The following is a 16,654-nucleotide window of genomic DNA, read 5'->3' as shown; positions in this document are numbered from 1 at the left end:
GCAGGTATGGGGCTGGGGGGCAATTATGGGGCGGGAGGGGCAGGTATGGGGTGGGGGGGCAATTATGGGGGGCAGTTATGGGGCTGGGGGGCAATTATGGGGTGGGAGGGGCAGGTATGGGGTGGGGGGCAGTTGTGGGGGGGCAGGTATGGGGCTGGGGGGCAATTATGGGGTGGGAGGGCCAGGTATTGGGTGGGGGGGCAATTATGGGGGGGCAGGTATGGGGCTGGGGGCAATTATGGGGCGGGAGGGGCAGGTATGGGGTGGGGGGGCAATTATGGGGGGGCAGTTATGGGGCTGGGGGGGCAATTATGGGGTGGGAGGGGCAGGTATGGGGTGGGGGGGCAATTATGGGGGGGGGGCAGTTATGGGGCTGGGGGGGGCAATTATGGGGTGGGAGGGGCAGTTATGGGGCTGGGGGGGCAATTATGGGGTGGGAGGGGCAGGTATGGGGTGGGGGGGCAATTATGGGGGGGCAGTTATGGGGCTGGGGGGGGCAATTATGGGGTGGGAGGGGCAGTTATGGGGCTGGGGGGCAGTTGTGGGGGGGCAGTTATGGGGCTGGGGGGGCAATTATGGGGCGGGAGGGGCAGGTATGGGGTGGGGGGGCAATTATGGGGGGCAGGTATGGGGCTGGGGGGGCAATTATGGGGTGGGAGGGGCAGTTATGGGGCTGGGGGGCAGTTGTGGGGGGGCAGGTATGGGGCTGGGGGGGGTAATTATGGGGCGGGAGGGGCAGGTGTGGGGTGGGGGGGCAATTATGGGGGGCAGTTATGGGGCAGGGGGTAATTATGGGGCGGGAGGGGCAGGTATGGGGTGGGGGGCAATTACGGGGGGGCAGGTATGGGGCTGGGGGGGCAATTATGGGGTGGGAGGGGCAGGTATCGGGTGGGGGGGCAATTATGGGGGGCAGTTATGGGGCTGGGGGGCAATTATGGGGTGGGAGGGGCAGTTATGGGGCTGGGGGGCAGTTGAAGGGGGCAGTTATGGGGCTGGGGGCAATTATGGGGTGGGAGGGGGCAGTTATGGGGCAAGGGGGTAATTATGGGGCGGGAGGGGCAGGTATGGGGCTGGGGGGCAGTTGTGGGGGGCAGTTATGGGGCTGGGGGGGCAATTATGGGGCGGGAGGGGCAGGTATGGGGCTGGGGGCAGTTGTGGGGGGGCAGTTATGGGGCTGGGGGCAATTATGGGGTGGGAGGGGCAGTTATGGGGCTGGGGGGTAATTATGGGGGGCAGTTATGGGGCTGGGGGGCAGTTATGGGGCGGGAGGGGCAGGTATGGGGTGGGGGGGCAATTATGGGGGGCAGGTATGGGGCTGGGGGGCAATTATGGGGTGGGAGGGGCAGTTATGGGGCTGGGGGGGTAATTATGGGGGGGGGCAGTTATGGGGCTGGGGGGCAGTTATGGGGCGGGGAGGGGCAGGTATGGGGTGGGGGGCAATTATGGGGGGCAGGTATGGGGCTGGGGGGGCAGTTATGGGCCGGGGGGGCAGTTATGGGGCCACAGGGAGACAATTATGGGGCCGGGGGGGGGGGGGCACCCGTGGGGGGGGGGGGGGTGCAGCCGGAGGCAGCTGTTGCTTGGGGGGGGGGGGGGGGCAGCCCCGCCCCTCCCCCACATCCGGAGCAGGTGGCGGCGCCCCTCCCCCCCAGCTGTCCCTTCCCCCCCCCCCCCCCCCCCGTGCCCCCCCCCCCCCCCCCCAGCGGCCATGGCGCCCCACGCAGCCCCCGCCGCCGCCCTCCTGCTCTGCGCCCTCTGCGTCGCCCTCGGTAGGTGCCGGGGGGGGGGGGGGGGGGGGCAGCGACCCCCACCCCCACCCCCACCCCACGCGTGTCACCCACGGACACCCCAAGCCCCCCCCCCCGCGTGTCGCCCGGTGCCCCCCCTCCCATGTGTTCCCCAATCCCCCTCCCACGGGTGACAGTGGACACCTGCCCCCCCCCCCCCCCCCCATTCCCCTCGTGTCACCCCCCCCGCGACCCCCCCCCCCACGCGTGACACCCCCCCTTCACCCCCCCCCCCCCCCACGCCAGACCCCAACACACCCTCGCCCCCCCCCCAGCCCCCTTTATTTCTGCCCCCCCATTTCTGCCCCCCCCACGGGTGACCCCCCCCCAGCTCCCTTTATCTCTGCCCCCCACGCGTGACCCCCCCAGCTCCCTTTATCTCTGCCCCCCCCCCACGGGGTGACCCCCCCCAGCTCCCTTTATCTCTCCCCCCCCACGCGTGACCCCCCCAGCTCCCTTTATCTCTGCCCCCCCCACGCGTGACCCCCCCCCCAGCTCCCTTTATTTCTGCCCCCCCACGGGTGACCCCCCCAGCTCCCTTCATTTCTGCCCCCCCCCCACGCGTGACCCCCAACTCCCTTTATCTCTGCCCCCCCATTTCTGCCCCCCCACGCGTGACCCCCCCCAGCTCCCTTTATTTCCGCCCCCCCACGCGTGACCCCCCCAACTCCCTTTATCTCTGTCCCCCCCCATTTCTGCCCCCCCACGCGTGACCCCCCCATTTCCCTTTATTTCTGCCCCCCCCACGCGTGACCCCCCCCAGCTCCCTTTATCTCTGCCCCCCCCCCCCATTTCTGCCCCCCACGAGTGACCCCCCCCAGCTCCCTTTATCTCTGCCCCCCCCCCACGGGGTGACCCCCCCAGCTCCCTTTATTTCTGCCCCCCCCCCACGCGTGACCCCCCCCAGCTCCCTTTATCTCTGCCCCCCCACGCGTGACCCCCCCCCCCAGCTCCCCTTATTTCTGCCCCCCCATTTCTGCCCCCCACGCGTGACCCCCCAGCTCCCTTTATCTCTGCCCCCCCCCACGTGACCCCCCCGCTCCCTTTATCTCTGCCCCCCCCCACGCGTGACCCCCCCAGCTCCCTTTATTTCTGCCCCCCCCCACGGGTGACCCCCCCAGCTCCCTTTATCTCTGCCCCCCCCCCCCCATTTCTGCCCCCCCACGCGTGACCCCTCCCCCCCGTGTCCTCCCGCAGAGCCCCCCCGGGCCCCCGGCCCCCCCCCGAGCGGCTCCTGGGGGCTCTGCTGGGCCGGTACCGGGCCGGGGTCCGCCCCGCGCCCACCCCCCACGGCCGGGTCCTGGTGCGGGTGGGGCTGGTCCTGGCCCAGCTCGTCAGCCTGGTACGGGGGGGGGGGGTCGGGGGGGGGGCCTTGGGGGTCGGGGGGGTCTTTGGGGGGGCTCTGGGGGGTCTTGGGGGGGTCCTGGGGGGGTCCGGGGGGGCTCGGGGGGCTACGTGGGGTCTTGGGGGGTCTTGGGGGGCTCGGTGGGGCTAAACGGGCTGGGGGGGTCGGGGGGGCCTTGGGGGTCTTGGGGGGTCCTGGGGGGTCCTGGGGGGTCGGGGTGGGCCTTGGGGGTCTTGGGGGGGGTCCTGGGGGGTCCTGGGGGGCTCGGGGGGGCTACGTGGGGTCTGGGGGGTCTTGGGGGGGCTCGGTGGGGCTAAACGGGCTGGGGGGGTCGGGGGGCCTTGGGGGGTCGGGGGGGTCTTTTGGGGGGGTCGAGGGGGTCTTTGGGGAGGTTGGGGGGGTCCTGGGGGCTCGGGGGGCTACGTGGGGTCTGGGGGGGGTCCGGGGGGGGTCCGGGGGGCTCGGTGGGTCTGGGGGGTCTTGGGGGTCCTGGGGGCCTAAATAAGGTTGGGGGAGTCCAGGGGGGTCTTGGGAGGCTGGTTGGGGGGGGGTGCTGGGGGGTGGGGGGTCCTAAAGGGGTTTGGGGGGGGGGGGGGGTCCTGGGGGTCCCAGCCCCCCCCCGGTGCCCCCCCAGGACGAGAAGAACGAGGAGCTCACCACCAAGGTCTACCTCGATCTGGTACGGGGGGGGGGGGGTCTTTTTTTGGGGGGGGGGTCTTTTTTTGGGGGGGGGGGGGGTCTTTTTTTGGGGGGGGGGGGGTCTTTTGGGGGGGGATTTGGGGAGGGGTCTTTTGGGGGGGAATCTTTGGGGGGGGGTCTTGGGGGGGGGGTGGTCCTGGGGGTGTCTATGGGCCCATATGGGGGGGGGTCTATTGGGTTTGGGGGGGGTCTATGGGGTTTGGGGGGGGGTCTGTGGGGTTTGGGGGGGGGGGTCTATGGGGTTTGGGGGGGGGGGGGGTCTGTGGGGGGTGAGGGGGGTCCCGGGGGGTCCCAACCTCTGCCCCCCGCCCAGAGCTGGCAGGACCCCCGGCTGCGCTGGGACCCCCAGGCCTACGGGGGTCTGGGGGTGCTGCGGGTGCCGGCCGAGCGCCTCTGGCTGCCCGACATCGTCCTGGACAACAAGTCGGTGGGGGGGGGGGCACGGGGGGGGGCCGGGGGGGTCCTGGGGGGGGGTCCTGGGGGGGTCTGGGGGGGTCTGGGGGGGGATTGGGGGGGGTCCAGGGGGGATTGGGGGGTTAAGGGGGTGGTTGGGGGGCTTTTGGGGGTGTTGGGGGGGGGGGCTGGGGGCAACTGGGGGGGGGGGGGGGGGCTGGTTGGTGGGGGGGACCTGAGGGGGGGTTAGGGATCTGGGGGGGGGGCTCTGGGTTTTTTAGGGGGGCTGAGGGAGTTTTAGGGGGTCTGGGGGGGGTCTCAGGGGAGGTTGAGGGGGTTTTGGGGGTGTTGGAGGGCTTGGGGGGGGGGCTGGGGGGGTTTGGGGGGGCTGGGGGGATTTGGGGGGGGGGGGCTGGGGGGGTTTGGGGGGGGGATTTGGGGGGGGCTGAGGGGGTTTGGGGGGGGGGGGCTGGGGGGGTTTGGGGGGGGCTGGGGGGATTTGGGGGGGGCTGGGGGGTCCTGGGGGCTGGGGGGGGGTTGGGGGGGCTGGGAGGGATTGGGGGGGCTGGGGGGTTGGGGGGCTGGGGGGGTTTGGGGGGTGCTGGGGGGTCCTGGGGGGAGATGGGGGGTCTTGGGGGGGGCTGGGGGTCCTGGGGGAGATGGGGGGGTCTTGGGGGGGGGATTAGTGGGAGAAGATTTTGGGGGCTTTTATGGGGGGGGAAATCGGGAGGGTTTGGGGGTGTTGGAGCTTGGGGGGGGGGGGGGGGGGCTTTGGTGGCGGGGGGTGGGGTGGTGAGGGACCCCCCCCCCCCCCCCCCCCCCCAGCAATGACGGCGAGTTCGGGGTGGCGCTGGGGGTGTGGGCGGCCGTGACCCCCGACGGCACCGTGCGCTGGCGGCCCCCCGCCCTCTACCGCAGCCACTGCCCCATCCGGGTACGGGGGGGGGGCCGGGGGGGCCGGGGGGGGCCGGGGGGGTCCTGGGGGGGGGTTGGAGGGGGTCCTGGGGGGGGGGGGGCTGGGGGGTCTTGGGGGGGTCCTGGGGGGGCCTGGGGGGGTCTGGGGGTTGGAGGGGGTCCGGGGGGGGCTGGGGGGGTTTTGGGGGGGTCCTGGGGGGTCCTGGGGGGCTGGGGGGGGTCCTGGGGGGTTCTGGGGGGGGGGGGCTGAGGGGGTTGGAGGGGGTCCTGGGGGGGTCTGGGGGGTCTTCTTGGGGGGGGGGGTCCTGGTCCTGGGGGTCCTGGGGGGTCTGGGGGGTTGGAGGGGGTCCGGGGGGGTCTGGGGGGTCTTGGGGGGTCCTGGGGGGGGTGGATGGGCCTAAATGGGGAGGGGAGGGGTCCTGGGTGGGGGTTGGGGGGGCTGGAGGGGGGCTGGGGGGGCTGGGGGGTCCTGGGGGAGGTCGGGGGGGCTGGGGGGGTCTTGGGGGGGGGGTCCTGGGGGGGGCTGGGGGGGGTCTGGGGGGGGCTGGGGGTCCTGGGGGGGGGTCGGGGGGGGGGGGGTCTTGGGGGGTCCCACTGTGCCCAAATGGGGCTTGGGGGGGGGGGCTGAGAGGGGTTTTGGGGGGGGGGGGGTACGTGCGGATGGGGGGGTCGGGGGTGATTTGGGGGGGGGGGGGTCCTGGTTGGGGGGGGGGCGATGGGGGGGGGTGCTGGGGGGCACAGGGGGATGGGGGCGATTGGGGGGGTCAAGGGGGGTCGGGGGGGTTGGGGGGGGGGTCAGAGGGGTTGGGGGGGGGGCTGGGGGGGGGCTGGGGGGGGGGTCAGAGGGGTTGGGGGGGGGCTGGGGGGGTTTGGGGGAGGTCGGGGGGGGTTTGGGGGGGGTCAGAGGGGTTGGGGGGCTGGGGGGTTTGGGGGGGGGTCAGAGGGGTTGGGGGGCTGGGGGTATTTTTGGGGTGCCGGTGACCCCCCCCCCGCCCCCCCCCCCAGGTGTCGCACTTCCCCTTCGACTGGCAGAACTGCTCGCTCGTCTTCCGCTCGGGCGCCTACAGCGGGGCCGAGCTGGGGCTCAGCCTGGCGGGGGGCGCCGGGGGGGCCAGGCCGTGCTGCCGGAGGCCTTCCAGGGTGAGGGGGGGCGTTGCACGAGGATGGGGGGTTGCACGAGGCCTTGCACGAGGAGAGGGGGGTTGCACAGGGCATTGCACGAGGAGAGGGGGGTTGTACAGGGCGTTGCACGAGGAGAGGGGGTTGTACAGGGCGTTGCACGAGGATGGGGGGTTGCACAGGGCCTTGCACGAGGAGGGGGTTGCACGGGGCCTTGCACGAGGATGGGGGTTGCACGGGGCCTTGCACGAGGATGGGGGGTTGCACGGGGCCTTGCACGAGGATGGGGGGGTTGCACAGGGCCTTGCACGAGGATCGGGGGGTTGCACGGGGCCCTGCACGAGGATGGGGGTTGCACAGGGCCTTGCACGAGGATGGGGGGATTGTACAGGGCCTTGCACGAGGATTGGGGGGTTGCACGGGGCCTCGCACAAGGATGGCAGGGTTGCACGGGGCTTTGCACACGTCTGGGGGGGGGGGCGGGTGCACGGGGCCTTGCACGAGGACGGGGGGCTTTGCACGGGGCCTCACGCTTGGCGGCGCCGTGCAGAGAACGGGCAGTGGGAGCTGTGCCACCGGCACGGCCGCCACCACGCCGCCGGCTCGCACGAGGACGTCACCTTCTACCTGGTGATCCGCCGCAAGCCGCTCTTCTACATCGTCAACGTCCTCGTGCCCTGCGTGCTCATCACGCTGCTCGCCGTCGGCGCCTTCTACCTGCCCCCCGACGCCGGTGCGTTGCACGAGGGGGGGGGGCCCCGTGCAAGGGCCGGGGGTGTGTGTGTGTGTGTGTGGTTGCACGAGGGGTTTGCACCAGGGCGTTGCAGATTCACAGCAGGGTTTGGGGGTGGGGGGTGTTGCACAGCCGAAGCATTTTGCACGTGGACTTTGCGTGGTTTGTGTGAGAGTTTGCACGGGGGGCACGTGGGGGTGTTGCACAACACCTTGCACAAGGGCATTGCACTGTGCGTTGCACACGGGCGTCGCAAGATGTGTTGCACGGGGGCGTTGCAGGATGCATTACACGATGCGTTGCACGATGCTGTGCACAACGCACGGCGCGTTGCGTGCCGTGTTGCACGCTGCATTGCACGGGAGCACCGCACGCCGCACCACTCAATGCAGTGCACGAGAGCATTGCACGGGAGCACTGCACGTTGCATTGCACGCTGCACCACACAATGCAACGCACGGTGCATTGCACGCCGCGTTGCATGCTGCTTTGCATGGGGGACATCACATGCTGCACCACACTATGCAGTGCACGAGAGCATTGCACGGGATCACTGCACAGGAGCACTGCACGGGAGCATTGCATGGGAGCACCGCATGCTGCATTGCACGGGAGCACCGTTCGGGAGCACTGCACGGGAGCACTGCACAATGCATTGCACGGGAGCACCGCACGCCGCACCACGCGATGCAGTGCACGGGAGCATTGCACAGGAGCATTGCACGGGATCATTGCACGGGAGCATTGCATGGGAGCATTGCACGGGAGCACTGCACGCCGCACCACACGATGCAGTGCATAAGAGCATTGCACAGGAGCAACACACATTGCATTGCACAGGAGCACCGCACGGTGCACCACTCGATGCAGTGCACAGGAGCATTGCATGGGAGCACCGCACGATGCATTACACGGGAGCACCGCACGCCGCACCATGCGATGCGGTGCACAGGAGCATTGCACAGGAGCATTGCACGGGAGCACTGCACGGGAGCACTGCACACTGCACCACATGATGCAGTGCATGAGAGCATTGCATGGGAGCATTGCACGGGAGCACCGCACGGGAGCACTGCATGGGAGCATTACACAGGAGCACCACACGCTGCACCGCACGATGCATTGCACGGGAGCACCACACGCTGCACCACATGATGCAGTGCATGGGAGCATTGCACGGGAGCACCGCACGATGCATTGCATGGGAGCACCGCACGATGCATTGCACAGGAGCACCACACGGGAGCACTGCACGATGCATTGCACGGGAGCACCACACGCTACACCACTCGATGCGGTGCACGGGAGCACCGCACGGGAGCACCGCACGATGCATTGCACGGGAGCACCGTATGGGAGCATTGCATGGGAGCATTGCACGGGAGCACCGCACGATGCATTGCACGGGAGCACCGCACGCTGCACCACACGATGCAGTGCATGAGAGCATTGCACAGGAGCACTGCACGATGCATTGCACGGGAGCATTGCATGGGAGCGCCGCACGCTGCATTGCACGGGAGCGCCGCACGCTGCGGTGCATCACACAGTCGCGCACGCGCGCCGCAGGGGAGAAGATGACGCTGTCGCTGTTCGCGCTGCTGACGCTGACGGTGTTCCTGCTGCTGCTGGCCGACAAGGTGCCGGCCACCTCGCTGGCCGTGCCGCTCATCGGGCGCTACCTGACGGGCACCCTGGTGCTGCTCACGCTCTGCGTCATCCTCAGCGTCGGCGTCCTCAACCTGCACCACCGCTCGCCCGCCACCCACGCCATGCCCCCCTGGGTGCACAGGGTGAGGGCGGGGGGGGCAGGACGGGGACCCCTGGGTGGCCCCGGTGGTCACCGGGTCCCTTTTGGGTCCCTCAGGTCCATTTTGGGTGCTCTGGGTGGTCTCCGGGTCCCTTTTGGGTCTCTTTTGGGTGCCCCCAGGTCCATTTTGGGTCACTCAGGTCCCTTTTGGGGCCCCCAGTGGTCACCGGGTCCCTTTTGGGTCCCCTTTTGGGTCCCTCAGGTCCATTTTGGGTCCTCTGGGTGGTCTCTGGGTCCCTTTTGGGTCCTTTTTGAGTCCCTCAGGTCCATTTTGGGTCCCCTGGGTGGTCACCGGGTCCCTTTTGTGTCCCCTTTTGGGTCCCCTTTTGGGTGCCCCGAGGTCCGTTTTGGGTCACCGGGTCCCTTTTGGGTCCCTTTTGGGTCCCCTTTGGGGCCCTCGGGTCCATTTTGGGTCCCCTGGGTGGTCTCTGGGTCCCTTTTGGGTCCTTTTTGAGTCCCTTTTGAGTCCCTTGGGTCCATTTTGGGTCCCCTGGGTGGTCTCTGGGTCCCTTTTGGGTCCCTTTTGGGTCTCTTTGGAGTCCCTCAGGTCCATTTTGGGTCCTCTGGGTGGTCTCTGGGTCCCTTTTGGGGCCCTTTTGGGTCCCTTTGGGTCTCTTTTGGGTGCCCCCAGGTCCATTTTGGGTCCCTCAGGTCACTTTTGGGTGCCCCTTTTGGGGCCCTCGGGTCCATTTTGGGTGCCCTGGGTGGTCTCCGGGTCCCTTTTGGGTCCCTTTTGGGTCCCCTTTTGGGTCCCACGGGTCCCTTTTGGGGCCCCCAGTGGTCACTGGGTCCCTTTTGGGTCCCCTTTTGGGTGCCCCGAGGTCCGTTTTGGGTCACCGGGTCCCTTTTGGGTCCCCTTTGGGGTCCCTTGGGTCCATTTTGGGTCCCCTGGGTGGTCTCTGGGTCCCTTTTGGGTCCCTTTTGGGTCCCCTTTGGGGTCCCTTGGGTCCATTTTGGGTCCCCTGGGTGGTCTCCGGGTCCCTTTTGGGTCCCTTTTGGGTCCCCTTTTGGGTCCCTCAGGTCCATTTTGGGTCCTCTGGGTGGTCTCTGGGTCCCTTTTAGGTCCCCTTTTGGGTCCCTCGGGTCCCTTTTGGGTGCCCCCAGGTCCATTTTGGGTCCCCTGGGTGGTCACCAGGTCCCTTTTGGGTCCCTTTTGGGTTCCCTTTGGGGTCCCTCGGGTCCCTTTTGGGTCCCCTGGGTGGTCTCTGGGTCCCTTTTGGGTCCCTTTGGGTCTCTTTTGGGTGCCCTCAGGTCCATTTTGGGTCCCACGGGTCCCTTTTGGGGCCCCCAGTGATCACCAGGTCCCTTTTGGGTCCCTTTTGGGTCCCTTTTGGGTCCCTTGTCCCCCCCCCCTTATCCCCTCTGTCCCCCCCCCCGTCCCTTTGCAGGGATCTGGGGGGACACTGGGGGGGGTTGTCACCATCCCCCTGACCCCCCTTTATGTGTCCCCCCCCCCCAGATCTTCCTGCAGCAGCTCCCCCCTGCTGGGGCTGCGGCGCCCCCCCCAGGGCTGAGCCCCCCCGGGCCCCCCCCGGGCTCTGTGGGCCCCCCCCCGAGGTGCAGACGAATATTTCCTGCGGCGCCCCCCTGGCGTCCCCGCCGGGCCCCCCGGGGCCCCCCGCCCCCCGCTGCCCCCCGAGCTGCGGCAGGCGGCCGCCGCCGTCGGCTTCATCGCGGCGGAGCCTGCGGGAGCAGCAGGAGCACGAGGAGGTGAGCCCCGTGCAAGCCCCGGCGTCCTCGTGCAAACCCTCGTGCAAGCCCTCGTGGTCCTCGTGCAACCCCCGGGAGCCCACCGTGCAAAATCCCGTGGGCCCCGTGCAACCACGGTGGGCCTCGTGCAAAACCCCGGGGACCCCGTGCAAGCCCCAATGGCCCCGTGCAATCCTCGTGCGAGCCCCACTGGCCCCGTGCAAGCCTTGTGCAAGCCCCCAACAGCCCCGTGCAAAACTCGTGCAAACCCCAATGGCCCCGTGCGTGCACCAGGAGCCCTCGTGCAAGCCCTAACGGCTGTTTGCAACCTGTGTGCAAGCCCTGTGCGAGCCCCAATGGAGTTGTGCAAGGCCCGTGCAAGCCCCGACAGCCCTGTGCAAGCCCCGGGCAAGCATCAACGGCCCCGTGCAAGTCCTCGTGCAACCACCTAGGGCTTCCCGTGTCCCCACACAAGCCCCGTGGGAGACCCACAAGCCCCGTGCAAACCCCAGTGGCCCCGTGCACGCCCCGTGCACGCCCAGAGAGCCCTCGTGCAACCCCCCTCGTGCCCCCCCGCTCCTGTGCAAGCCCCGTGCAAGCCCCCCAGCCCCGTGCAAGCCTTGTACAAGCCCCGTGCGAGCCCCAAGGGCCCCGTGCACTCCCTGTGAGCCCCCCTCATGCCCCCCTGGCCCCGTGTGAGCCCTGTGCAAGCCCCGTGCAAGCCCCCCTGTCCTCGTGCACGCCCCAAGGGCCTCGTGCAAGACCCCAAAACCTCGTGCAAGCCTCGTGCAAGCCCCGTGCGAGCCCCGTGCAAGCCCCCCGTCCTCGTGCATGCCCCAACGGCCCTGTGCAAGACCCCAAAACCTCGTGCAAGCCCCGTGCAAGCCCCGTGCAAGCTCCCCTGTCCTCGTGCATGCCCCAACGGCCCCGTGCAAGCCCCGTGCAAGCCCCCCCGTCCTCGTGCATGCCCCAACGGCCCCGTGCAAGACCCCAAAACCTCGTGCGAGCCCCGTGCGAGCCTCGTGCGAGCCCCGTGCGAGCCCCGTGCGAGGCGGTGCGCGGTGCAGCTGCGGCAGGCCTGGTGCTTCGCGGCGCTGGTGCTGGACCGCGCGTTCCTCTGGGCCTTCCTGGCGCTCACCGGCGGCGCCGCGCTCGGCACCTTCCTGGATGCGGCCCTGCACCGGCCCCCGGCGCTGCCCTTCCCGTGACCCCCCCGCCGCCACACGGAGCCCCCCCGAAAAGAGCTTGGAGCCCCCCGCCGGACGCCTGAGGACCCCCCCGGCACCTGAGACCCCCCGGGCACCTGAGACCCCCCCCCCCCCAAAAAAAAAGACCTTGGAGCCCCCCCCCCAGACACCTGAGACCCCCCGGACACCTGAGACCCCCCCCGGGGCACCTGAGACCCCCGGACACCTGAGACCCCCCCCCCCCAAAAAAAGACCTTGGATCCCCCCCCCCCGGACACCTGAGAGACCCCCCCCGGGCACCTGAGACCCCCCCCCGGCACCTGAGACCCCCCCCCCCCAAAAAAAGACCTTGGAGCCCCCCGGACACCTGAGACCCCCCCCCAAAAAAAGACCTTGGAGCCCCCCCCGGACACCTGAGACCCCCCCCCCAAAAAAAAGACCTTGGAGCCCCCCCGGACACCTGAGACCCCCCGGGCACCTGAGACCCCCCCGGGCACCTGAGACCCCCCCCCCCGACACCTGAGACCCCCCCCCCCCCAAAAAAAAGACCTTGGAGCCCCCCCCCCCGGGACACCTGAGACCCCCCCGGGGCACCTGAGACCCCCCCGGGTACCTGACCCCCCCCCCCCAAAACACCTTGGATTCCCCCCCCCAGGCATCTGGGACCCCCCTCACGGAGACCTCGGACCCCCCCCCTCAAAACCTGGGACCCCCCCCCCACCCCCCAAGGCACCTGGGACCCCCCCCCGAAAACCTCCGACCCCCCCCCCCCCCCCGAAAAAATCCTGGCCCCCCCCCCCCCCCCAAACCTGGGACCCCCCCGTGGAGACCTTGGACCCCCCGGGCACCTGGGACCCCCCCCCCCGAAAACCTCCGACCCCCCCCCCGAAAAATCCTGCCCCCCCCCGCCCCCCCCCAAACCTGGGACCCCCCCGTGGAGACCCCCCCCCCCCCAAACCTGGGACCCCCCCCCCCCCCAAAGCTTGGGACCCCCCCCCATGAAGACCTTGGACCCCCCCCCCCAAAACCTCCCATCCCCCCCCCCCAACACCCGGGACCCCCCTTAAAAATCTGCCCCCCCCCCCCATGGAAACAGCCCCCCCGGGACACCTGGCTGCCCCCCCCCAACCCCTTGGGACCCCAATTCCCCCCCCCCCCGGGGGTACTTCCCCCCAGGTATTGCCCCCCCCGGGTATTGCCCCCCCAGGTGCCCCCAGGTGCTCCCCCCAGGTGCCCCCCCAGGTGCCCCCCAACCCCTGGGACCCCAAATCTCCCCCCGGTGCCCCCCCCCCGAGTATTTCCCCCCCCGGGTGCCCCCCCGGGTGCCCCCCCCCCCCCCAGGTGCCCCCCCCCAGGTGCCCCCCCCCAGGTGCCCCCCCCCAGGTGCCCCCCCCCCCAGGTGCCCCCCCAACCCCCTGGGACCCCAAATCTCCCCCCGGTGCCACCCCCCCCGGGTATTTCCCCCCCGTGTGCCCCCCCCCCCCGGTGCCCCCCCCGTGTGCCCCCCCCCGTGTGCCCCCCCCGTGCCCCCCCCACCTTTGCCCCTCCAATTAAAGCAATAATTAACCCCAACCCAGTCTCGTGGCTTGGGGGGGCACGACTTTGCCCTCTCCGCCTGGCTGCTCTTGGCGGGGGGGGGCACAATAAGGGCGGGGGGCACAATAAAGGGGGGGGGCACTTTTTGGGGGGGGCACAGCTCTTAAATGCGCGGTGCTGGGGGGGGGGGCAGCGGTGCCATGGGGGGGCTGGTGCGAGCGTGCCGCCCCCAGGACATCGGGGCCGTGATGAGGCTGGTCAGGGTGAGGGGGGGGCCGGGGGGGGGGTAATTTGGGGGGGGGGGTGGATTTTAGAGCCCCCCCCCCCAAAAAAAAAATCGTGCCCCCCCCCCCCCCCATAGGAAATCGCCGTCCTGCACAAGGTGCCGCCGGGGGAGGTGAAGACGGATGAGAAGGGTAAGGGGGGGGGCACACGGGGGGGGGGGGCACACGGGGGGGGGCACACGGGGGGGGGGGGGGGGGCACACGGGGGGGGGGGGGGGGGGGGGGGGGCTGGGGGGGGGGTCCTGAGCTGCCCCCCCCCCCCCCGCAGTGCTGCTGGAGGCCGGGTTCGGGGACCCCCCCCTGTTCGAGTGCTTCGTGGCCGAGCTGCCCCCCGGGGAGACGGCGAGCGATGGTGAGCGGGGGCACGGGGGCACGGGGGGGCACGGGGGGCACGGGGGCACGGGGGGGGGGCACGGGGGGGGGCACGGGGAATTGTGCAAGGGATTGCACGGGGGGGGGGCACGGGGAGTTGCTTGCGGGAGGGCTCCGAAAGTGTTTGCACGGGGGGGGGGGGGGTTGCACGAGCATTTGCACGAGCGTTTGGCACGCGCGCTCGCACGAGCATTTCACGGGGAGTTCGCGGGTGTTTGCACGAGGGTTGCACGGGGATTGCACGGGGGTTGCACGGGGGTTGCACAGGGATTGCACGGGGGTTGCACGGGGATTGCACGGGGGTTGCACGGGGGTTGCACGGGGATTGCACGAGGGTTGCACGGGGGTTGCACGGGGATTGCACGGGGATTGCACGGGGATTGCACGGGGATTGCACGAGCGTTACACGAGTGTTGCACGCCTGCTGCGCGGTTCTTTCACACGCGCTTTCACTAGCACCGCACGAGCGTTTTCACGGGAGCTCCGCGAGCGTCTGCGCAAGCGTTTCACGGGCTTTGCACGAGCGTCGCACGAGCGTTTAACGGGCTTTCGCGGGCGTTTGCACGCGCCTTCCGCGAGCACTTCCACGAGAGCGTTGCACGAGCATTGCACAAGCATTTGCACAAGCATTTCACGGGCATTGCACGAGCGTTGCACGAGCGTTGCACAAGCATTGCACTAGCGTTTGCACAAGCATTTCACGAGCGTCGCACGAGCGTTTAATGGGCTTTCGCGGGCGTACTCTGCACGCGCCTTCCGCGAGCACTTCCATGCGCTACGCGTTGCACAAGCATGTTGCACGCGAGCGATTGCACGCGAGCATTGCCATGAGCGTTGCAATGAGAGCATTGCACGGAGCATGTTGCACAAGCATTTCACTGAGCGTTGCACCAAGCATTTTGGGCGAGCGTTTGCACAAGCGCCTTAATGTCAGGCCGCGGTGTCGTTTGCACGCACCTTCTGCGAGCACTTCCACGAGCGTTGCACGAGGCGTTGCACGAGCGTTTCGCGGGCGTCGCAGGAGCGTCGCACGAGCGTTTGCACGCCCGTTTCACGCCGCCCCCCCCCCCAGGCCACCCCCTGGCGGGCTACGTGCTCTCGGCCTACACCTACAGCGCGCGGGGGGGCCCAGCCTCTACCTGGACAACCTCTACGTGCGGCCCCCCTTCCGCGGTGAGCCCCCCCCCGGGACCCCCCCGCCCCGAGACCCCCCCCCCCCAAAGACCCCCCCCCCCACCACGCGAGGGGGTCCCACGAGCCCCCGTCTCACCTCGTGCCCCCCCCCCCCCAAAAAAAAAGGGCGGAAGCTGGGCCGGAGGCTGGTGGAGGCGGCGGCGCAGGTGGGGGGGGGCAAAAATTGGGGGGGTGGGGGGGGGGGGGGGGGCAAAAAAAATGGGGGGGTTGGGGGGGGGTTTGGGGGGGGGTTGGGGGGGGGTTTTGGGGGGTTGGGGGGTTATGGGGGGGGAAAGGGGGGTCTTGGGAGGGGGTCATGGGGGTGGGGGGGTCCGGGGGGGCTTGGGGGGTTCTGGGGGTCCTGGGGGGATTTGGGGGTCCTGGGAGGGGGGTTGGGGGGTCGGGGGGGGTCAAGGGGGGGGGTTAAGGGGGGGGCAGGATTTGGGGGGGGGTCCTGGGGGGGGTCCTGGGGGGGGTTGGGGGGTCAAGGGGGGTCAAGGGGGGTTAAGGGGGGGCAGGATTTGGGGGGGCCTGGGGGGGTCCTGGGGGGGTTGGGGGGTCAAGGGGGGTTAAGGGGGGGGGGCAGGATTTGGGGGGGCCTGGGGGGTCCTAGGGGGGTTGGGGGGTCAAGGGGGGGGGTTAAGGGGGGGGGCAGGATTTGGGGGTCCTGGGGGGGTGGGGGGGTCAAGGGGGGGGTCAAGGGGGGGTTAAGGGGGGGGGCAGGATTTGGGGGGGGTCCTGGGGGGTCCTGGGGGGGGGGGGTCTGGGGGGCCCTGGGGGGGATTTGGGGGTCGAGGGGGGTTAATCCTTTGGGGGGGGGGGCTAATTCTTTGGGGGGGGGGCAGGATTTGGGGGGGGGATTTGAGGGGTCGGGGGGGGGGGATTTGGGGGGTCCTGACTCCCCCCCCCCCCCCCCCCCCACAGGCCGCCTGGGCGCGGGGCTGCCGGGAGCTGCGGATGTACGTGGGGGCCCGGGGGGCCCCTGGGGGCCCTGGGGGCGCTGGGGGGGCGGAACTGCCGGGGGGGGGCCCCGGGGGTGGCGGCTGCTGCACTGCGGGGGGCCCTGACGCGGAGCCTGGGGGGCGGGGGGGGCCCTTTGTGTGTGTGTCCCCCCCCCCCCCCAAAAAAAATGGTGAATAAAGAGTGAAACGTGGCGGTGTCCGGGGGGGCCTGCGTGGCGGGGGGGGGGCGCGGGGGGGTAATGGGGGGGGGGGTCGCAGGTGATGGGGGGACAGAACGGGGTGGGGGGGCAATTGGGGGGGCAAATATTTGGGGGGGCAGGTGCTGGGGGGGGCACAATGGGGTGGGGGGGCAATTGGGGGGGCAAGGGGGGGGTCCCAGGTATTTGGGGGGGTCCCAGGTATTTGGGGGGGGTCCCAGATATTTGGGGGGGGGCACAATGGGGTGGGGGGGCAATTGGGGGGTCGGGGAGGGGCATATATTTGGGGGGGGTCCCAGGTCTATGGGGGGAAAATTGGGGGGGAGGAATAATGGGGGGGGTCCCAGGTGTATGGGGGGCACAATGGGGTGGGGGGGCAATTGGGGGGCAAGGGGGGTCCCAGGTATTTGGGGGGGCACAATGGGGTGGGGGGGGCAATTGGGGGGTGGGGAG

The 16,654-nt window shown here is 70.3% G+C and overlaps 2 protein-coding genes across 2 annotated transcripts; both read left to right on the top strand.

Moving 5' to 3' along the window:
• Positions 1 to 1,708: 1,708 nt before the first annotated feature.
• On the top strand, positions 1,709 to 11,981 carry CHRNB1 (cholinergic receptor nicotinic beta 1 subunit). The gene is made up of 10 exons (XM_066985115.1): positions 1,709 to 1,773; positions 2,985 to 3,129; positions 3,767 to 3,811; positions 4,145 to 4,258; positions 5,056 to 5,158; positions 6,145 to 6,279; positions 6,809 to 6,991; positions 8,561 to 8,784; positions 10,261 to 10,511; positions 11,558 to 11,981. The coding sequence occupies exons 1-10, from the start codon at positions 1,709 to 1,711 to the stop codon at positions 11,979 to 11,981; spliced, it is 1,689 nt and encodes a 562-aa protein (XP_066841216.1).
• A 1,388-nt stretch (positions 11,982 to 13,369) lies between these two features.
• LOC136787790 (collagen alpha-1(I) chain-like) lies at positions 13,370 to 16,189 on the top strand. Its single transcript, XM_066985114.1, has 6 exons — positions 13,370 to 13,476; positions 13,575 to 13,629; positions 13,766 to 13,849; positions 14,942 to 15,042; positions 15,169 to 15,209; positions 15,967 to 16,189. The coding sequence occupies exons 1-6, from the start codon at positions 13,381 to 13,383 to the stop codon at positions 16,187 to 16,189; spliced, it is 600 nt and encodes a 199-aa protein (XP_066841215.1). The 5' UTR covers positions 13,370 to 13,380.
• Positions 16,190 to 16,654: the final 465 nt, after the last annotated feature.

Source organism: Anser cygnoides, chromosome 31, assembly GCF_040182565.1.
Source record: "Anser cygnoides isolate HZ-2024a breed goose chromosome 31, Taihu_goose_T2T_genome, whole genome shotgun sequence".
NCBI classification, from domain to species: Eukaryota; Metazoa; Chordata; class Aves; order Anseriformes; family Anatidae; genus Anser; species Anser cygnoides.
The sequence above is the reverse complement of the archived record's forward strand: the minus strand, read 5'-3'. Positions and strand labels throughout refer to the sequence as shown.